Source organism: Lathyrus oleraceus, chromosome 4 (assembly GCF_024323335.1).
Source record: "Lathyrus oleraceus cultivar Zhongwan6 chromosome 4, CAAS_Psat_ZW6_1.0, whole genome shotgun sequence".
Taxonomy (NCBI): domain Eukaryota; kingdom Viridiplantae; phylum Streptophyta; class Magnoliopsida; order Fabales; family Fabaceae; genus Lathyrus; species Lathyrus oleraceus.
In genome coordinates, this window is record NC_066582.1 from 62,192,902 (window position 1) to 62,216,517 (window position 23,616).

At 34.6% G+C, this 23,616-nt stretch overlaps 1 protein-coding gene and 1 non-coding gene across 2 annotated transcripts; one reads left to right on the plus strand and one right to left on the minus strand.

The window, feature by feature from the left end:
• Positions 1–212: 212 nt before the first annotated feature.
• Positions 213–5,853, plus strand: LOC127073337 (acyl-CoA-binding domain-containing protein 6). Its single transcript, XM_051014489.1, has 16 exons — positions 213–579; positions 670–751; positions 861–1,034; positions 1,185–1,262; positions 1,418–1,522; positions 2,088–2,154; positions 2,235–2,296; positions 2,609–2,748; positions 2,942–3,068; positions 3,193–3,307; positions 3,621–3,709; positions 3,968–4,051; positions 4,127–4,462; positions 4,699–5,211; positions 5,297–5,356; positions 5,446–5,853. The coding sequence occupies exons 1-16, from the start codon at positions 542–544 to the stop codon at positions 5,530–5,532; spliced, it is 2,157 nt and encodes a 718-aa protein (XP_050870446.1). The 5' UTR covers positions 213–541; the 3' UTR covers positions 5,533–5,853.
• Positions 5,854–10,862: 5,009 nt separating this feature from the next.
• On the minus strand, positions 10,863–10,934 carry TRNAH-GUG (transfer RNA histidin (anticodon GUG)). The gene has a single exon. It is a non-coding gene; the product is annotated as a tRNA-His (tRNA).
• Positions 10,935–23,616: the final 12,682 nt, after the last annotated feature.

Genomic DNA, 23,616 nt, shown 5'->3' on the forward strand with positions numbered 1-23,616 from the left:
TGGACCTCAATTAATGAGATAAGGCTTTTGTATGTATAATATCATAACCGAGTTAAATCTAAAATGGATGAATTATTATTAAATTAGAGAGTAATAAACTAAAATTAAATTAAAAACTTGGAAATGATTAAACTAAAGATTAACAAGACAAGTAATCTGTGGGGGTAATAATTGAAAGAGAAAGCAGTATCGGTAACAAACAAAACCCTGCAAACACGGAGTGAGACAGTGACCTGACCTTGACACCAAGGCAGTCCATCACTTCATTGCAGTACACATCTAACGTTCCAATCCCCACTCTCTTCCGTGTTTCGCTATTACTCCATCCATCACCATTTCACCTCTTCCATTTTTCCACCTTAGGCTAATTATTGAAGTACTTTTAGTAGTAACTAATTACTCCATTAATTTACTATTTACTATTTTTTCTTCAACACTCTCTGCTTGTAAACTTTAGAATGTTCTAGGGTTTTAAAGTTACTCTTCTTCTTCTTCATTCCCTTCTTTTTCTTGCTTCTTTGTCTAAGAAATACGTTTGAAGATGTTTGGGTTCTCTCGTAGACGCACCAAACTCGGAAGGTAATAATAAACCTTACTTACTTTCTAAATCTGATACATTCTTTTTCTTAATGTAGTAATAATAATGCATTGATTGTGTTGGTTTGTTAGATTGAAGGTTCAGCTTTCTGAGGGAACTAGAAGTCCGGTTCATGTGAGGCATCCCAAGCGAATTGCAAATTCCATTCTCAATGTAATTGGAATTTCTTTTTGGTTATCCACATTCACTATTTGTTATTATTGTTGCGGAATTGGAAGTTAGAATGGGATAGTTTTTGATTATTGACCTCGTTTTGTTTCAGGGAGATGGAGGAGAAGAAGATGTGGATGCAGTTACTGGCTCAAGTGGTCATTCTCATGAAGTTGATAATGAAATTGAAAATGTTTGTGCCGATATCAGTAGTAGTACCTCCGGCGGGTCTGAGAATTGGGTATTGTTGTCGATTTCGGGGGATAAGCCCATTCCTAGATTCAATGTATATATTTCTCTCTTTTTTTTCTCTTGTCATTTTCTTTAATTGTTGAACTGTAATGATAGTTAGATAGTTAGTTATGGATGAATCAATTCTCAACTGTATTAATGTTAATGTTTGTATCGTTGTTTGTTCGTTGTGATTTGTGAAAAGCATGCTGCTGCTGTCATTGGGAATAAGATCATAGTGGTTGGCGGCGAGTCTGCTACCGGATTGTTAGATGATGTGCAGGTTTGTTATGAGTCAATTGCTGCTAACAACATCGTTGTGTGACTGTTCTATCATCATCATCATCATCATCGACATTGACATTAGATATTTTGTTCCTTCCTATAACTGTCATTTGATGTGAATGTGGTTTTGGTGCTTTTCCTTTTCATTCTCAGGTGCTGAATTTTGACACATTTTCGTGGACCACGGCATCATCCAAGCTTTACTTGTCTCCGAGCAGTCTGCCCCTAAAGATTCCCGCATGCAGGGGTCATAGTTTGGTAAGCATGTCCATTTTGTGACATTTGCACAGCACTAGCATTTTAGTTGGCTTCTATTGTGTAGTGTTGTTTCTGAAAATGCTCTCATCTTCTTGTTTCGTTCTCCCTTTTGCCATTGTTGCGTTGTCTAAAACACATAATAACATGCATGAAGATGCAAAGTTCTGCCAATTAATTTTTTTAATATAATTCAAAAAAGTTGCCTTATTTGAATTAAGCAAGATATTCATCTTCGAATTCTAGCTGCCACCAATGTTCTGCTTATTGATATGCACGATCTAGAAACTATGGAGCCTGAAACAAGTTAAAATCGCAAGAACACCAAGTTATCGAAGAGAAAAGAAAAAGAAAACAACTGAGATTTTTCTTTTGTACAAAGATTAATGAAAGTTAACCACGAGTCTGGTACAAAGTTACAAATATGAACTTGACAATGAAGAAAAAGATTAGTATTGAGAGCATTTCTATATATTTTTATACTTCATCTTCTTGTTTTAGATTTAGAGATGATATTTATGTGTCTGGTCTCGAGTCAAATCTCTTACGTCTGATGATATTCAACCAGGTATCATATGGGAAAAAGGCACTTCTCATCGGAGGGAAAACGGATCCCGGAAGTGACAGAATCTCAGGTTCAATTCGTGTTCTTCTCATGTAGTAATATATTTCAAGTTGTGAACTTGTTCTGATTATCGTTTTGGTGTTTGTGTAGTATGGGCATTTGATATAGAAAGTGAGTGCTGGTCCCTCATGGAAGCAAAGGGAGACATACCGGTAGGATATTTTACTTGTAGCTTTGGTACTTTTCAGTGGTAGAAAATATAAATTGTTCCTGGGCATCGTTGTGTTGTCTCTATTGATATGAACAAAGAACCAACACTAGGAAGTGTAATATTGTATTTGGAATATAAGATGATAATTATTTATTTAAAGTTCATAGTTTTACAGTTCAGTTCTGACTAGTTAAGTTACTGGGAAGTCAAGATCATAAACAATTTCTAAAAAACATTAAAATATATAATAGTCCATTATGAAAACTAATACATATAGCTAGGCACTATTTACCGTGGAGTTTGTTCTTGGTAGGTTGCTCGCAATGGTCACAGTGTCGTTAGGGCAAGCTCTTATTTGATATTGTTTGGGGGGGAAGATGCAAAAAGGAGGAAACTGAATGATCTACATATGTTTGATCTCAAGTCGTTGACATGGCTCCCACTTCACTACACGTAAGTGATTTGAATCAGAAAAAAACTTTGAAAAGAAAAAGGTTGGATTTAGATGCGATTATATGCTCATAAAGTGATTTGAATCAGAAAAAAAACTTTGAAAAGAAAAGGTTGGACCTAGATGTGGTTAATCTTCTCATGGTCATCGCCTTTTGCAAACATTACATTGCTTTTGATACTATATTGATTGCAGGGGAACAGCACCTTCTCCAAGACTGAACCATGTAGCCGCTCTTTATGATGATAAAGTTCTTTATATATTTGGAGGATCATCAAAATCCAAGACCTTGAATGATTTATTTTCACTTGACTTTGAAACGGTGAGTGGTGTAGGTCGCTAGTATGTTTATAATAATATGAAACCTTTTGATTTCTCCAAGATGCTTATTTGTTTAAATACACTTGTTTACTATATTTATTTGATAAAAATATATGTTTCTTCAGATGGCATGGTCAAGAGTAAAAGTTAAAGGTTTCCATCCATCACCTAGAACTGGCTGTTGTGGCATCTTATGTGGCACTAAATGGTATATTACAGGGGGTGGAAGCAAGAAAAAGCGTATGTTTTGTAATGTAATGTAATGCATTTGTTAATAATTTTAAACCTACTTGTTTTTTTTGTAGTAATGTGAACTTCTGTTATTTTGCTTCATTTTCTGGGAAATAATTTATTTATAAGCCTAAACTACCTTATTATTATTATTACGGTTGCCTTTTGTTTCAAGTATTTGAATTCATGGCACAAAATGATCTAGCTGAAACTTTGTTGAGAAGTAAATATTATTGAAGTAGATTTATTTTAGTGTTGTTGCTGTTTATAAATTGCGCTGTGGACTGTGCATCTTTACTATATTCCCACCTTAATTTTGCAGGACATGGAGAGACTCTGATTTTTGATATTGTAAAAAATGAATGGTCTGTGACAATTACTTCACCTCCATCTTCTATCACTACCAACAAGGTGTGCCTATCATTCCTCTCATGCCATGCCACCTACTCGCCTCATTTAGTGCTGTCTTTGTTTTTACCTGAGTTATTGAATAAATAGATATAGATTTGTGATTAATAATAATTAGTAGACAACTCTTTCTCATTGAAAAATGGTGCTTTGGCCTTCAAATATAATAACTTGATCTGTATATTATTGTTTCTAGATGCATGTCATGAACATGCTTTGTTTATGATTTTAAAATGATTATGAAATCTGTTTAAATTCCAGGGTTTCAGTTTGGTACTTGTGCAATACAAGGAAAAGGACTATCTCGTTGCATTTGGGGGATCCAAAAAAGAGCCGTCAAATCAGGTTTGACAAAGAGCATAGAGTTAATGTTCTAGTTCATTCTTATGGAGGTTGAGCTTTTGCTTATTTTCCTATCAGGTGGAAGTGTTGGAATTGGATAAGAATGAATCAGCACTTAGAAGACGTTCAACTCCAAGTAAAGGTCCTGCGTCTATACTGCTTGAAAAACATTCATCTTCCACTAGATTGGCTTCTCAACTTAATCATTGTTCCCAACGTTTAGTTGACTCTGTAGCTAGACAAAATCTAGCTTCTGCAGTTGAACACGGTTCTGGAAGGAAATCTCTTTCCGATTCTGCTGATCCAAATTTCCACTCAACCAATGTCTCCCTTCGTAAGCAATTTGATCGCGACGAAGAATACAACGCAGATGTCAAAATGGACAGGAACTCAGATGGAAGTTTTATACCTCAGGTAAAATACATTTTTTTAAAACTAATGTTAGCCGTGTGTTCTAATCTAGGAACATTTGTTGGACTTCTCGAATCATTTGCATTTGCTTGCCATGTGTTTCTAAAACATGATGTCACACCTTAGGCACTTGTGTTTCCAAAACAAGATGTCACACCTTAGGCACTTGCTACACTGTAAATGTTTAGATTTGAGGATCATATATCGTAATGTTCTGCTTAACATGTGATACATTTCAGGCGGCAGATCACAGAACAAATGAAAATGACCGTGGTAAACTGATGAACATTAGTGGAGCCAAGATTAATGTTGAAGGACAGGTGTTGTTGTCCGGGAATTCAAATCAACAAAACCAAGTATTTGAAAATGATGCGGTAGAAAGTGATAGTGTGTCTTTTCCTGAGAATGATAAATCAGGGTCACTGTCTTCTACAAATATATATCAATATTATGAAAGTAAAGTAGCGGCCCTAATAAGAAAGAACGGAATGCTGGAGGGTCAACTGGCAGCTTCTCTGACAAGCAGAGAAGTTGCAGAGAAAAGCTTAGCATCTGTTCTTAAAAGCAGACAGGAAATGGAGAAAAAATTGGCCGATACACTGAAGGAGACTGAAGTACTAAGAGAGAAGCTAGCGAGTCTAGAATTGGCCCAAGAAGAGGCCAACAACTTGTCAAACATTGTCCACTCTGACAATGTTCGTCTCGAACATGACGTGGCCTTCCTCAAGGCTGTTTTAGATGACACGCAGAAGGTACATGACACATCATTTAATTGAGCTCGAAGCACCCCGATACTTATATGTATGGTTATTATTGGCTGATGAAAATTTGTTGTAGGAGTTGCATTCAACACGAGGAGTTATTGCAGGAGAAAGAAATAGGGCATTCCAACTACAGGTACTGATTGTGTTGTTGCTACAATGTTTTGAGCAAACTTCCTTAGACTTATTGAACATGTTGTCACAATCCCTTTGTTTGCTCTACAGTACGAAGTTTTTCATCTCAAACAGAGATTGCAATCGATGGAAAATCGGACATCTACTACACCCAGGAAACCATTTCACGTGCAGTGAAGATGATAGTTGAAGCAGCTCACACTACTTGGGTCCTAGTTTTTATGCCATTTTGTCATATCAAGAAGCATATGATTGTGTATAATCTAAGCTTACATTAGAAGGAAATGATTGTGTATATTGTGCTAGTCCTCTTAGTTCTATGTATCCTATTTAGGATAACCACTGATAAGTAATAACATTGAAAAGCAAAAGATAAGTAAATATATAAAACTTATCTCATACAATGTTGTCTATTAAAAGAAAAAGATTTCCTGTTGTAACTGTATCAGGCCGTTATAGATTCCTGATTGTTCGATCAATAAATCGATAACTTAGATTGGTCCTTGTGTACAACCATGTGATACTTTTACACATGTTTTAGTCTATAAATGTAGGTTTAATGCATGTTTTAGTCTTTTAATTTAATTAGTTTAATTGCATTTTTGGTCTCTCTTCTAGTTTTATCGTTTTAAATAATTGGTTCTCCTATTATAAAACATGTGATTTAGGTTCCTTAATTTTGATGGTCTTTAGATTTTTGTGATCTCTTTCACTTTTATAAAGGTGACATTGATCACTGTCATAAAAAAATATTTTTTAATTAGATGGCAAGGATGATTAGAATAATTATTAATTACTATGTTTTTAAATAAATTAATATTTAATAAGTTGAATTAATATTTTTTTAAATTAATTAATTAATTAAAACTTTTAAAATTTGATTCTCTGAGCTTAAATCATTCTTTTACAACCAAAGTCCAATATACATATTACGTTTTAACTTGTGTCTAATAATTTTATAAACACTCAAATTATTTCTAACTAAAATAATATGAAATTATATTCTAACCCATTTGTGTTCATCTTATTTTTCTAAGATTCTTGTTCCTCGCTCACAGTGTTCTCCTTCAACTCAATTAGTTGATTTAGCTCTAGATTCTTGCAATTTGAATTCTAGATTTTCTAATTGGCTTTGAACACAAAAAGATTTATCTAGACTTTATCTTTCAAATGTTAGTAATCTATCTCCGATACCTCAATGGTTTTGGGAAAAATTACAAACACTGGTTTTCACGGATATTTCAAACAACAATCTTAAGGAAAAGATTCCTAATTTGGAATTAAAACTTGCCAGCGGTTCTACTATACGTTTGAATTCAAATCAACTTGAAGGTTCCATTCCTCCTTTTTTATTGCAAGCAACAATATTGTGTCTCTCGAATAATAAAATTTCAGGTTTAACTTCCTCTATGCATCAAAAGTAAGCCCAATAATTTGAAAAGTTTAGATTTATCAAACAATCAATCAACTGAAGGGTGAGCTACCTAACTGTTGGCATATTTAAACCTCATTAGTACATGTTAATCTGGCCAATAATGAGTTGTTCGGAAATATTCCCTTTTCAATAGGTTCTCTTGTTAACATGAAAATATTGAATTTAAGAAAAAACAGTTTGAGCGGACATCTTCTTTCTTCCTTGAATAACTTGTTAAACAATTTGGTTTTGTTAGAGCTCGGAGAAAACATGTTTCATGGTCCAATACCTTCACTCATTGGAGATAGTTTACACCATTTAAGATACTTAAGCTTGCACTTTAATAACTTTAGGGATTACAGAGATGCATCTTCGTAACCAGTCAAAACAGTGCAAATTAAGTTAGTTTTATGGTTACTCAGACGAAATGACGATTTATAAATGTTAAGATCCCTATTATGTGATGAACATTAAATCATACAACCAATATGCAAAAAATGACATATATAAATTCAAAGTCAAAATAAGTCATTTTGATATACACAATAAAGTCAGAATATACAATGAAGACGGAATAAAAAAAAAACAACCAAACATAAATTCAAACTACAAATACTATCAACTACCACGTATCCCAGACTAGAGTTCCTTGGGCTCCTCGTCCTTCTCTGCCCCCGTCCTCCGACGTTGTCTCTAATACATCAATGCCTCTCGTGCATCCGTCATAGAGGCATCTGGGACCTCCATCAACTCAAAACCATCAAGAAAGATACCTCTGTCAATACCTGTATGTGCAATCTCCACATTACGATGCCATCTAGGAAACACACCATGAGCATGATCTAACCTAACATGCTCCTCTTCTAGTATCTCCTGATGAGCTTGCCTCGATGAATCTCCTAGAGAAGCATGCACCATGTATGATTGTGACACCCTAAAGAACCACCTGATTTAACCGTCTACATAACTCTAGTTGCTCTCAGCTATGATACTCTGTACCTCATTCGATACTAGGGGACTAAGATAATCATCAAACATGACATCCATATCTCTACGTGTCATAGCAGAAGGAGTAGAGACATCAGGGTGTTTGGGAATAACCTGAGTATAGTCGAACAACCACGTGACGAACTCAGGTAGATGGGGAAATGTCAGACGTGAATCGCAAGCCAACCATCCACAGTATAAGAGTATGTCGTCAAATGGCTGTATCTCACGGTGATCGCCATAGGTGTTAAAGTGCATATCATCTGCTACCAAGCGGTCAAGATACACTCAAAACGACTATGTCACCTGGTTCCCTCTGATCGGGAAAATGCATAAGCATGCGACATATCCTTAGTATAGGTCGGTACACAAGACCAGCCGAAGATGCGTGGTAAGTGCTGGAGGATCCAAATCTAAAAAGTGTTGGAACACACAAATCATTAGTAAGGGCGTTTCAAAAATACAATGAAAATGACACACAAACACTAAAAGATCAATAAATATTACCGTCAAAAGTTTGATGATGTCTGTCACCTGCTTCATCTTCCACCTATAGCCCTATGATAACTTAGAGTACAAGTAGACCAAACAAGCGCCCCCTAGTTGTACTCATGGATCCACTCAAAGTCCTCGAAGTATCGTAGGTAGAGGAGATCCATATAAGCGACACTTTTATCCACAAAAATGGCAGTACCAATTAAACTTAACATGTATGCTCTCATATCATACACTCTATGATGCCCCACCCGATCCTCATCACCTCTAGCATGCTCTGCTCTAACCAGCTCATCTGTATATACCTTTTTTCCAAGAATTCAAACCTAGCATGAGCCCCTCTGATTTTTTCAAACTCCTTTAAGGCAGCATCTGAGTAAACTCCCATATAATCTATCATCAACTCAAGTACCTCATCTTTGCTAATCCTCCGATGATCTTAAAGTTTCCACCTAATCGGAAGATGCAGCAGACATGACAAATCGTCGAGTATGATAAACAACCCACCAAATGGTAGATGAAATAATGAGGTCTCAGTATGCCATTTCTATACAAATGCATTAAGCATCCCGTGATTCACCGTAACATAACCTGTCTTGCATAAGTCTTTCATCCTAGATAGCTGTAAAGCAACCTGAAACCACTCATCAGTAGGCTGATGCAAGCCAATAATCTTTCATCCATGGTAAATGAATTTCAGCGGATCATGATCATGTAGAAAAATAAATCATCATCAAATAATAAACATAGTTTAAAAAGAATGAATCCAACTAATTTTACCTTTCAGTTCCAGATATGTCTGGCAGTATAGTTTGGGTAAAGAGGAAGTAATGACAACTCTAACGGACCTCCTCCAACTATCTAAGGTGGCACTGACTCATCAACATCATCAGCCTGAGGTGGCACTGACTCATTAGTCTCATCAGCTTGAGGTGACACTTGCTCATCAGTCTCATCAACATGAGGTCGCTATGGTGCCTGAGGTGGCACCAGTGCCTCTAGTGACTGAGGTATCTCTGGTGACTCGGGTACCTCTGCTGCCTGAGTAGGTGACACCCGTCTCATACCGGAGGAAAAAAGTTGAGATATATGCACCTAGAATTCGACGCCTCCGCATCAACTGAGCTAGAGGGAACATGAACCTGCGAAAACTGACTCTTTTCCCTCCGAATAGATGCATGTTGTGCAATTCTGTCGCGACTTAATCTGTCATCTCTATCATCCATAATGCCTGTAAGTAAACCAGACAAATGTCACGCAATTACCACAAACAAACCTACAAGCAAGAAAAGCAAAAAATACAAACTGATAAAACACGGAGATGCATCTCCGATTCTTGGGAATCCAAACATTGAAAAAATACGGAGATACATCTCCTGATTTTTCTGCAACTTTCATTTTCGTCAATGGCGCTAATGCAGACCACAAAGACCCCAAAAATAATGCATTGATCATTACTTTTAACTATGAAACACATTTCTCATAATGTATCAACTATCAAATATGCATAAACTATGTTTTTCAATACCTAATCATCAATTTCTACAAAAACTCAAAAAAGATTAAAATAATAAAAAATTTACAAGAAGTGAGGAATATTTGAAGTTGATGTAGTTGAATGAGTTCTTTGATGCCGTTCAGTGATGATTGAAGAAACTTTGATGTTGCTTGATTGATTTTGAGATAATGTGATTTTGAGAGAGTTTTAGAGAAAACTTTATTTATTTTTAATAAGTGAGAAAGAAGAAGGATTCTATCGCGTCATGTACAAGCAACGTCTGGAGATGTATCTCCGAATTCTAAGAATATTTTTGTATTTTTATATGGTACCTTAATAATATATAAGACACGTTAAGGAATTCCCTTCCATATAAACCAACCATTTTAATTTTGGCTCAATATTAATGTTCTCCCCCATAATCATTTGAAATTTGATCTTTTGAACCTTTTACTATTCTACCTAGAAATTACTGTCGGCCATTATTACAAATATAAAATCACTTTACATCAAATTCACTTTTAACTATAATATATTTACAAAATCAATTCTCCTCACCGTCGAACCAAACATACACTTCATCTTCCTCCTCAATCGCTTTTAAAAACATGTCTTTGAACTAAATAAGGGCCTTCATCTTCATCATCCACCACAATTTCTCTATGGGTTGCATGCATGTGCTTTAAGAGGACAAGGAAATGTTTCCTCCATAGTTTTGATGGCAAAAAAATCTTCCGTTTACTGTTAATATGTTTGTTGAAAGTTGTTCTCACATAACAACTTACATACATATCATTGGAACCATTCTGAAAACTTAACTCGGACACCATTCTTTGATCTCTTTGAACCAAATTGGACCAATATGCTGGAAGAAATCTTTGCTCCACCGATATCCATGAATTTTTCATTTGTTTGATCCGTGGCCTTACACATATCACAAATCATGGTCATTACTACTAGTATCATATTTTCATAGATTGGTCTATACGAGTACTATCAATCTTAATGCATTGAGATAGCTTTAACAGCAGAAAGAATACACGTCTTTACATTTTCAGAACTTGTAAAATTTAATGCAGCAAGTGACAAAATTTACATTTTCACTTAAAAAAATGTGGCTGCTGGGATTCGAGCCCAGGTCTCCACGGCCACAACGTGGAATTCTTACCACTAAACTACAGCCACATGATGTTGATTCACGAGAAACAGAACATTCTAAACATGAAAGGACTAAAACTGGACAAATCTAATTACGTTTCATATTTAACTTAACCGCTATGCGACATGGTAGTTTTGCAAAACTCAATAATTATTTCAACCAGGTCAACACAAATCCTGAATTGCAAGAGGCTTAACTGATCCAATAAAAATATTGTGCCAATACTCAATAATTATTATAACATATTTTTTATCTATTCGATTTTTATTATAGAATTTTTTATGTTTACTAATCAAAAGAAAAAATTAGGCCTCCCATTATGGTCCTTAAAGTAGAGCCTACTGCTTGTATAGGATCGGTCCCGGTGTTATACCTAATAAATAATTAATTGTAATTTGTAATAGATCACTAACAATTATTTTAAATTTTGAAATACTGATTTATAAATGATATTTAAAATAATATTTGTATCTTAACCTTGATCGATGGATAGTTATCCATACTTTGTTCTTTAATTGTAACTCTTAAAATTACAATAATATGATTAACATATTATTCTCTTTCTACTTAAGAAAATAGATTGTGCCAGATAAAGTCTAACACAACGGACAATTTAATTCGAAGGTGTACTGAAGTGTGAGAGCAATTAGTTTAAGTCAACATTTTATAATACGTGTTAATGTAGGATTTGCATTCTCGCGGTTCATCATCCAAGGGAAGTTAAGATTTTTTGTTGTTAGCTTTTTGATTTATTAAATAGCCATATTTTGTATTAAAATAAAAGCATAATGGTGAGTTTTAAGATAATTGGAGGAATTCATTAAAGAAGATTTCATTGTTACAATCTGGACCGTTATTCAATAATGTTTCAATGAAATTCATTAAATAGAAAGCTGTCAAAGCTAATACATATGTGGTCACGGTATTTGACCGTGCTAAAGATTGGTATAGTGTTGCTGAGTCAATTGATCACAATGAAGACATACCGATGAGACACTATCGAGTGGAACTAGATAGAGGTTGGTGCGACTGCGGAAAGTTCCAAGCCTTTCGTATGCCCTACTCCTATGTCATAGTGACATGTTCAAAGGTTCGACATGATCATTCCAACTTACTATCCGACGTTTACAAAGTCATAAACATTTGTAATATTTATAAAATTAACTTTTCAGTGGTAGCAAAAGAGGATTATTGACATGCATACCAAGGAGACATTCTTTGGCATAATGAAATAATACGAAAAAAGAAAAAGAGTCGCCAAAACAACATCCGTATTCGAACCGAAATGGATACGACGAACAAAATGGTTAGATTATGTAGTTCATGTCGCCAGCCCGATCATAATCGTACAAACTGTCCCAGTGTTGGACCAAACACAACAACATAATTTTAATTGTAACTCTTTTGTTTTATATTAAAAACAACATTCATTTCATATGATAAGAAGAATAAATACAATAATTAAACAACAACACAACCAACTACAACAAATAAAATAACATCACAAACAAATACAACACATAAACAACATAAGTATGCGATTACAACCATCAAAACAAGTTTGTGAGAAGTATACATCATCATGTGAACGTCTCTATCAGTTTTAACATTGACCCAGAAACAAACTTCTCCATTTTGGTTGAACGTCGTATCAAGCCATTGAATTCTTCTGATCCTTTTACTATCTGCAATTTCTCTATCTAACCAACGCTTTAAGATCCTGTTAAGATGTTCAAATGTATCTACATTCTAAAGTCGAATCTTCATCGGAGGGTGCACTGCTAAAAAAATTAAATTGACATTTCTCTTGTGAATATAAGAGCACAAATATGAATATGAAGACATTTTAAAGAAAATTGAAGGAGATTGAAGAAAAATGGAAGGAGATGGTATGAAGATGTGTGAAAAATTATGGCAAGTGATACTGTTTTCATAGACGGAGTGGTGGAGCAGTAGCCACATGCATTGGCGCACACATAGAATGGACTATGCATGCGTCATTGCATATGGCGTCTACACATGCATGCGCCATTCCTAGTGGCGCAATGGCCAAGGATGCGCCAGTGCATATGGCGCCAATGAATAACATTTTCATTGGATGCGCCAATGCAACTGGCGTCTATGTTAGATGTTTTTGGAAAATTGGTTATTTTGGTAAATATTTTGAAAAAATGGTTATTTTAAATTTTTATTTGAAAAATTAGATTATTTTAGAAAAAAATCATTTTTTTTAAATTGGTGTAATTTGAAATTAAAATTCAAAGAAAGTATTCTCTAGATTTCTTCGAAGATAATCTAACCTAAACATAAAATTGGCCACCATGTCAGACGTTTGAAAAGTTGAGAAGTTGGATAATGCCTTGTTGGTGTATATTGAGACAATTGTAGATTTAGAACAAATGTGATGGTGAAAGATGATGATGTTAGGGTGGGTAGTAATTTAGAGGTAGACTCAATGTGTGAATTGACATGTGTAGGTGGTGAAAAGTCAATTTTGGCTAAGACGTGTCTGAATCTTGTACAGGTAGGAGGCTATATGACGTGGCGAAATCCCTTTAAGTCCAAATCAAACAAATATTACAATAAGGAGTGTTTTCAATGTTACAGTGGGACAAAGGTGATTCAATTGAAGATTCTAATGATACTAATACTCACTCTGCTTCTTTTTAACCGTCGTTTTTGAGTAAAATATTTGTTTCTTATTAATTGTTGTTTTCAAAGCTTAAGGTAATATTAATAGTTGTTTTGTCAAAATTATCCCTAATTATTAAGTGAAGAAAGAGAAAAAGTTAAATAAATTAATAAATAATTAAGTGTATTATATGTAAAAAGACAATCATTATTTGAAAAGTAGTAAAAATTATTAGCTTTCTTGATATACGCAAAAAATCAAAAAGAGACAATTAAAAAGAAAATGAGGGAGTACCTTTTCTTCTCGATGTACTTGCATGAATATGCCCATTGGTAACTATATTTCCCAGGTCCTTCTGCACCAAGAGAAAAATGGGAGTTTATTTGCATAATTGGAGAACCTTTTTCTTTTATTGAAGCAGGTTGACAATGACTCCTTATAGGTACTTTCATAACAAAATAGAGAAGTGTCATCTTCTCCCCTACAACCAAGATATATCTGCTCCCTAGCAAACATAAACTCACCTCATACTTCTTCTTCCTCCAATCCTTTTTCTTCATCATTATCTCCTACCAAATCATGTCAACATCCACCATTGATTAGGTTTTCACTAATGACGAGGTCCTCACCAATGAACCATTGATCCTAACATACTTTTTCTGTCCAAAGAGTTTGCAACAACACTCTTTCTCCTCAACAATCCAAACAAGGAACTAATATCAATAGCCATTTTCACCCAGGTGCAAGCTTCCTTAGTTCGATTCTCAACTTCCAAAACCCTATCAAACATACTACCAATACAATACAAAATATTATCTTATGTGAAAGTGAAAGACTCATTCTCATGTTTTTGTTTTGAACATGAATAATCTCCACTATGGACTCATTGGTTATTAACTTGAAAAATGGCATGCAAGCACTTGGTGTACACAATGTGACCAATATATAATATGTTTAATTATTATTGAATGAACAAATCTAATATTTAGCTTTTATATATGAGTTTTATATTCATTCTCTAATGCTATAATTACATTTTATTTTTGAGAGCTTAGTTCATTCATATTAAAACTCAAAATCTCAAGGTTGTCTTTAATATAATGCCTTTATTACTAAATCCTAAAATAATACCTTGGATTAGATGTTGGAAATTCACCCAAACTTATGGATAATTTTATTGCATAATTGATAATAAAAGAAGAAAATAAAAGATGAATTTGGGGAAGAAAGGGAATAAGGCTTCGAAGAAAAGGGAAAGAGGATGAATATTTATGCAGAGATTCTCGCTGCACTTCAAACTGAATTTTTTATTCAAATATGTAATAGAATTATCTCTTGTGTGTTATTACAATCAATAATAAGGGTTATTCCCTATTTATAGGTTGAGTTTTCTTGCTTCCTAAGAAAAATTCCAACTAACCTAATTCAGCTAAAACTACAAAATAAACCTAAGTCGAAATCTCTGCCGAGCAACATGCTTCGACATTTTGATATAAACATTTCGACATTTCCTTACCTTTTTTGAGAAACCTTCTTCGACACAAGGAATTAAAATTTAATACACCACCTAATTCATATTGTCTAAGATATCTACATTCATCATAGATCTTAACTTCTTGAACACTTCGACCTACACTCCTTTCACCATGATGTATACATTCTAATTCTTAGTTCTGGAGTGTTCCAGGTTCAACTTCCCTTTTGTAACATGCTCTTGAAGATAATGGAACCTCATTTAGATGTGTTTTCTTCTTCCATGTGCTATCTGATTCTTCTCTAGATTGATAGTAGACATGTGGTCGATCTTCATGGTAATTACTCCATGATTCTTCTCTGTAATATTTCTACCAAATTCAATATTCACGTTGCTTTACACGCATAAATAGAAGCAGATATGTATCTTCTTCACATGACGATAATGCCACTACTGTTTCCTTTCTTAAACTTCAAGCAATTAGTGCACCACCTAGCTTAAACACATAACCAGTTGTGGGTTATCTATCCTCAACATTACTACACCAACTTGAGTCGGTGTATCCCATTTACTTTCATTCTTTTCCTTCATCATATGTTGGAAACAAAATTCCATGGTCAAGAGTTCCTTTGAGATACCTTAGTATCCTCTTTGTCGTGGCTAGGGTGATACCTTTGGCTTCTGCATGAATATACTCACCATACTAGCACTGTATGCTAGATCATGCCTTATGTCACAAAGGTATCTTAATGATCCAATAAGTCATTCGTATTGTGTTGGGTCTACATTGTCTTCATTTGAGTCTTTCGACATTGTAGTCTTGGTTCAACAGACGTCGAGGTTGAATTGCAATCTTCCATCTAAAATCTCTTGAGTATTTCACTTGTAAATCTTCTTTGATGCATCTTCAACCCTCTATTAATCTTGTAAAATTCTATCCCAAGGAAGTATGAAATGTCGCCTAGATCATACATTTCGAATTCCTTGCTAAAATCAACTTTGAAGTCTTCGATCTACTTCTTGCAGCTTCCTATTATTAACAGGTCATCGACATAGAGACATAGTATAAACAATTCACTATTGCTTATTCTTACATATACTCCATGCTCAGTTGTGCACTTTACAAATTCCTTCTCTATTAGAAATCTATCTATTTTCTTATACCAAGCTCTTGGAGCTTGCTTAAGTCTATACAGGGCTTTATGCAGCCTGTATACCTTGCTTTCTTCGCCTTATTTCATAAACCCAACTGGTTGTGTAACATAAACTTATTCATCTAAGGGTCCACCCAGGAATGCACATTTTACATCCATTTGAGATATGCGCCAGTTGTTCATGTTTTCTAGGCCAACAACCAACCTGATTGTTTCGATCCTAGCAACATGTGTAAAAGCTTCATCGAAGTCGATTCCTTCTTTCTAAAGAAATCCTTTCGCCACAAATTTTTTACTTATGTCGAGTTACTTCTCCTTTGGGATTCAACTTCACCCTGTATACCTACTTCACATTGATTTCCTTCTTACCTTGAGGCAATTCGACAAGTGACCAAGTGTTGTTAACTTCGATGGAGTTCAGTTCCTCATTCATTGCTTTTACCCACTTCGAATCCTTCAATGCTTGAGCTTCATTGACTAGTTCAACATCTACATAGAAAGCATACTATGCCAACTCCCTTTATCATCGACCATATCATATGATGTAATCACACATTCTTGCAACCTTGCAGGCACGTGTCTGGTTCTTTGAGGTCTGTTTGTGCTTGCTTGGCCTATTACTTCTTCTTGCCGAACTTCTCTTTTGACCTCACTTGCTGGTTCTTCACATAAGATTCTCACCGAATCCTTCTTTACATTTTCAGTCCAATCCCATTCCTTAAGCTCATCTATGATCTATCGCATCTCGAAAAATACGATTCCTCGCGATGGTCGCGGAAAAAATTACGTTCGAACAGAGTCGCCACCGAACTTTATTTATTCCAATGAAGGGATAGGAAAATATCGATAAAACCTTTAGGAAATGGAATAATGGTCGTCGCAACCATATTCGGGTTCGGGAGTGGATTACGTAAGGGGAAGGTATTAGCACCCCTTACGTCCGTTGTATTCAACGAGAACCTTTTAGTTCTAATTTGCGTTTTGAGTGTTAATTTATGTTTGTTTGTTATCTTTGGGTTATAAAATATTGAAAATAGAAATGGATGGGAACCTCAGAAAGGGAAAGGGGAGGTTTTTTATTAGTGTGCTCGCGAAGATACAACAATCTCCTGCCTACGTATCCTTATGGTGTAATAAGGAAATCAGAGCATTCGTAGTTCGGGGAACTACGATTGGTTGGTGTCTTTTATCGAACAACTGTTTAGATCACGTTCTACAGGCTAAACGCTGGCTTGTCTACTCTCGGCGGAGGCTTAAGCATTGGTTTGTTATGCACATTAGAAAGGATTAAATGGTGTTCTTTTTGAAAAGAGTTTTGGTCACAAGAGGGTGACAAGTTGGATTAATATTTGGATGTTTTATTAGATTGGTTTCGATTGCACGAGGGCGGGGACAGATAGATTTGATGTATTAAGATATTTTGGCTGGATGACGATTACTCGGATAACCGAGTATGACAACTCGTATCCTAATAATCGGGAAAGGGAATAGAAGACTCTAGACCGCTTTCTTTTTCATCTTTAATTATAGAAATGATTTGATAATAATTAAGGTGTTTTTTCGAATGGATGACGAATACTCAAATAATCGAGTAAGACAACTCGTATCCTAATGGTCGGGAAAGGGAATAGAAAACTCTAAGCCACTTTCTTTTTTCATTTGAGTAGATTATGAAAATTGGTTTGTGTATGGTTGATGTATTTTTAGAATGAACGACAAGTAGTTGAATGTCTGAGTAAGACAACTCATAGCTGAGCATTTGAGGAGAAGAATCGAAGACTCAAGACCATCTCCCTTTTCGCATAATTTGTTACGAAAGTAGTTTGATTAAGTTGTATGTTTGCGGAGAAATGACAATTGTTCGACTGACCGAGTAAGAAAACTCGTATTCGTCCAATTGAGGAGTGAAGTTGAAGACTCAAAGTCGACTCCCTTTTCATTTAGCTTATTGTGAAAATATTTTGATTTAATCGGAGTTTGGAAATTGGTATAGGAACGACAATTATTTGACTAACCAAGTAAGAGAACTTGTATTCAAATAGTCGAGGAGAAAAATTGAAGACTCAAAGTTATCTCCCTTTTGGTTTCTTGTTATAAAAGGATTTGATTTGTTTGTACTTAAATGAATTAGAAATGACGACCATTTGACTAACCGAGTAAGAAAACTCGTATTCAAATAATCGAGGAGAGGAGTTGAAAACTCAAAACCATCCCCCTTTTCATTTTCAAATGAAGTGTTGTTTAGATGTGATTAAGTATTTTAATTTGATTTTTTGATGTCGGATCGAGTTTTTTAAAATTTGCATTCTTGTGAATGAATTGAATTTATTTAGTGAATAATCCATCTAATCGATTAATTAAAACCGAATATGCCTCATTGTAAGAAGGCCCAAGAGTAAGCCATGTGAGGTTGATGGCGATGCTTTTACAAGCGATCGACTTACAAAGGTATTTTGAAAACGAGCTCAACTTTGAATCGAGAAGTATGTGATTTATTTTGAAATCGGCTCGGATTATTTTAAAATCGATGAAAGCGACGTGATTTTGTCACAATTATAACATATCGTTTCGTGTATACTTAAGGTTCAATATAAACGAATAGATAAAGAATAATCATGCACATACACTCCTTAAGATAAATAAACATCTAAATTATGAAGGTCATTTGTGATTCTATAATCAATTAATTAACTGAATGTTTAACGAATTATTTTATTTTAATTAAATAATAAGTAGTAATAATAAAATGAATATAACCAGATAATTAAATATTAATAATGATAACAACCATATAATTGTGTATTTACTTTAAAAAAGAAATAATAATAATAATAGTAATATAATTACATATTTACTATATATATATATATATATATATATATATATATATATATATATATATATATATATATATATATATATATATATGAATATATATATAATATTAACAATAGTATAATTAATTTCGAAAATAAAATAAATAATATTAACAATAGTATAATTATAATTTTTTTATAAAAAGAATAAAATAAATAAACCAAAGTGGTGGCACACACAATTCTCATAAAAAAATAATTACTTATATTTAACTAATAAATGGTGATAATGATAGTAAACTTAATTAATTAATTAAATAGTAGTAAATTATATAATTGATATTAGATGATTATGATAACAAAGTTTTAATTAATAAATAAAATTATGTTTAAATTAAATAAATCCAACAACTAATCATATGCTAATAAAAAAAGAAATAAAGGAACTATACCAAAAATAAATGGGCCATGAAGACCTCTGAAGCCCATTAGGGCGCAAAACAACAATAAAGGAGAAGAGAAAACAGGGTGGGCCGAAACCCAGGAGGCCCAAGTGGGCGCCGTCCAACTCGGGTTATTTGCAACCCTAAATCGGGTCCATCAAGACCCTTCTCATTCTACCAGGAAGCGTGAAAGAGACAGTGACTCTTCAATTCTGAGAGTGAGAATAATTGTGAGGGTGGGAAATTGAAGTGGCAGTTGGCCTTGGGCAGTGAGAGAAGATTCCCTCATTAATGGCCATCAAACTCACTCTTAAACAAAATAATAAAACACAGATTTAGGTCATGGCAAGGGCATTCACGCCTACTCTCTCTCTCCAAACGAAACAAACGCTTCTTTTTACCTTCTTTATCTCCTCCGACACCGCTAAAAAAACTTGCCTCTAATCAACCCTAAACCTTCTTCAAAATCGCAGTAATAAATCTATGTTTGGCAATCATGAATTCTATGAATCCTACTCGCAAATGAAACCCAAATACCCAAACATAAAACCAAACCAAACATTCACAGTGGTGCAAATCATGTGGGGAAGTGAAGAACTATGTATGCATTTGGTTGCATCAGAGATACTGACAAAGGATTTTACCAGATCGAGGTGCTTTGGAGCTGAACGAACAAGTATGTGATTCTCGACTTCTCCTGCTTCTCCGAGTCCTCTTCTGTTATTAGCTCCGCGTAATCCGCTTCTTTGATCGCAGTGGCTATAAGGAAGTGTTTGTGTTTTAAAAAAAAAGATCCTGCTGTGTTGTTCTAGGTTTTAAAAAAAACATATCACTTTTCTATCCTCTGTGTGGTTTCTTTAGGGTTTTTTTATGAAATATTGCTATGTTGTTCTTGTTAACTTTTTAGGTTTTTTTGAAATATGGCTCTGTATTCACGTGGATTCCTTAGGGTTTTTTAGAAAAAAAATCTCTGTGTTCTTGCTGTTGTCCGCCCTTGTTGACTTCTCATCCATCTGTTTATGAAGAATTTGTTAAGTCTTGAAAAACTCCCCCTTTTTCGATTTTCCCATCCCAGATTATGTGGGATTTAATTTATGTGGATTTGTTTTGTTTTAAGCTATTGTTGCAATGCCTTTTTTGAGTATTCGTGTTAACCTGCTGTGTAAAGCTCCGAGCCAAATAGTTTATTTTGTTGCTTTTCAGTTTCTTAAGCGCTTCTGAAAAGTGCTTTTTATTTAAGCTATTTTCTTCTCTGCAGGTTACAACTCTGAGATGACTTGATGGAATGGAAGGTGACTTGTAAGAAGGCAAACTTGGAGGCGCGCCCAAGTCCAAGGGGTTTTTAACCTAGCTACTTGGTCTTGGTCATTAGAATTAGGAACCTATTTTGCAGCAAATTCCACTTAGTTAAAATATAATTATTTAGTTTAGTTTTTTTTAAAGACAAAATGTGTATTTGGACTTATCTGTAACTTATTGAATTAAATCTAATAGCCATTAATAACTATGTATTCAACCTTTTAAGCTTTCAAAACTTAACTCAATATTTATTCATGCTAATCAATTTCAACTTTTTAGAAACAACACACTTTTAACTTAAGTACAGAGAAAGCAAATATAGTGATTTTAATTTAAAAAACAACACATATTCTAATTTAAACACAAAAATCTAAATATGGAACTTTTTAATTTTAAAAAACAACACATATTCTAATTTAAACATAAAAATCTAAATATGGAACTTTTTAATTTTAAAAAACAACACGATTCTATCTTAAACACAAAAATCTAAATATGGAACTTTTAATTTAAAAACAACACATATTCTAATTTAAACACAAAAATCTAAATATGGAACTTTTAATTTAAAAACGACACATACATGTTTCTAAAAAATGCAAATTTAATTTGGGAACCCATGAAGAACTTAGAACTTGGCATAAATATTTGGGATGTGTAAATGGACTAGTAAATAGTGATCACATAAATAATAACATGGCTCTTAATACTTATTAATAAAAAAAAATAGGTTTTGGATTAGTAATGTAAAAAGATTCAAACTACGTTTTAGATTATGAACACACTTATGCAAATGGGCCTTTGAAACAAAGAGATTTCATGGGTAAATCACAAATGGCCGGACAAAATTGGGGTATGACATGATCATGTCCCTACTGATCACTACTTGCTTGTTCACCGGGTCGAACAACTTGTATCCTCCAGTCGAATGATATCCTATTAAAATCATTTGACTCGACTTATCATTAGGTTTTCTTCCTAACTGATCAGGCACATGTCTATGTGCTATAGATCCAAATACTTTTAGATGACTCAAGCTGGGCTTGAAACCAGACCAACATTCTTCTAGCTTGATTCCTTCTATCTTTTTTTTTGGACATCTATTCAAAATATATGTTGCAGTCGACACAACTTCTCCTCATAATTCTTTGGGTAGATGCTTGCCTTTTAACATACTTCTCACCATATTCATGATGGTTCCATTCTTCCTTTCTGCAGTTCCATTCTGCCGTGGAGTGTAGGGTGACATCACTTCATGCATAATCCCTTATTTCTCACATTATGTGTCGACGTCGTTTAACACATATTCTCCACCACCATCGGTCCTCAAAATATTGAGCTTTTGACCAATTTATCTTTCGACCATAGATTTAAACTTGGCAAGTACCTCAATCACTTCACTTTTCTTCTTGATCGGGTAAGTTGTAGGTGTTTAATTGGCTGCATTATATGGTAAAACACTAATGTCTTGACTGATGTCATGACATGTATATGTGACTACATTGTAGTTACTGCAGGACTAGCTAACACAGGATTATTGAATGCTGTGACATTCATACCTGTCAACAGATACTAAGGAACAGAAGTTCTGTTAGAACTTAGTATTCATTTGCAGTCTGGTTATCAAGGAAGAACCAGACCTGGCATAAGGCCTACTGACTGAATGTCAAACTGGATGTTGTGACATTCATCATTGACAGCAGCTACTGAAGATTAGGCAGAGTGGTGTTCTGCTATACTTCAGCATAAAACTTAGTTTGTTCTTCAAGAGAATAACAGAACTAACTTAAGGCCAAATGTATAAATGTTAAGTTGGACACTTTGACATTTATTAATGTAAGCTGTTACTGTAGTATGGTCATTTTGATCATGTACAGGTCAGCAAATTGTACAGTCTGTTTTCTGGAAAAACAGACTCAGCATATGGACCTTGATGTCAAGCTGAATGTCGTGACATTCGTGCCTGACAGCATATGCTAAATTGTAGGTTGTTCAGTTTTCTGTTTCAGCTTTTTCTCAGGCTATTCTTTAGGGATTCAACAGCTGAGAGAAAATCCAGGAAATCAACAACCAAGCTACATTCAATGAACCTAACAAATAGCCTATTTGTTAGCAACCTAAATGTTGAATTTGAGGGAACTTGTGTGACCTAAAATTCAGGAAAATACAGGTGCAAAAGCCCAGGTGCTGCAATATAAAAAGGAAGGCATTCCTTCATTCAGTCTTGGGGATTTTGAAGCGTGAAGAGTCAGTGTGTCCATCATACTTCACTGCTGTATTTTGTGAGTCTTGTATTAGACGTATCTTGTAAGCCAAGCCATTATCAAGTAGATGATTGCTTTGGCATAGGGTGTTCATTGAGTTGTAAGTGTTGTGTCACTCAAAGCTTTTAAGCGTGAGTGCTGTGTATCTTGATTTAAGCTGTGAAGCATAATCAAGAGTTGTTTTTGAAGTGTGACTTCAAAGTGTCTTTAATATCACTGAGGTGATTGAGGGGGAGTGAGTAGGAACTCTGATCTTAGGTTAAGATTGAAATTGCATTGGGTAGGGATTAAGTGATAAGTTGTAAACGGGTGAGTTTAGCTTTGAATTGATACTACTAATAGTGGATTTCCTCCCTGGCTTGGTAGCCCCCAGATGTAGGTCATGTTGGACTGAACTGGGTGAACAATTACTTGTGTTATTTACTGCACTTACTGTTAAGTTCTGCATAATCCCTGTCTGTGTAGAATTGGATGTCATAACAACCAGTGTGACATCCAAAGTCTGATAACTAGAATTTCAGTTGGCATCAGAGCAGGCACCCTGCCTGTGAAGTTCTGGGTGAGATCTAGGGAAGTTACTTTCTAGTACCATGGACAAGGATTTAGGACACTCAAACAGACCACCC

Bases quoted from the DNA above. Each gene is read 5' to 3' on its own strand.
- LOC127073337 (XM_051014489.1), top strand. From the start codon at position 542: ATGTTTGGGTTCTCTCGTAGACGCACCAAACTCGGAAG. The intron at 752-860 runs GTAATTGGAATT...GTTTTGTTTCAG, and splicing joins TTGCAAATTCCATTCTCAAT to GGAGATGGAGGAGAAGAAGA. The intron at 2,749-2,941 runs GTAAGTGATTTG...TATTGATTGCAG, and splicing joins TGGCTCCCACTTCACTACAC to GGGAACAGCACCTTCTCCAA.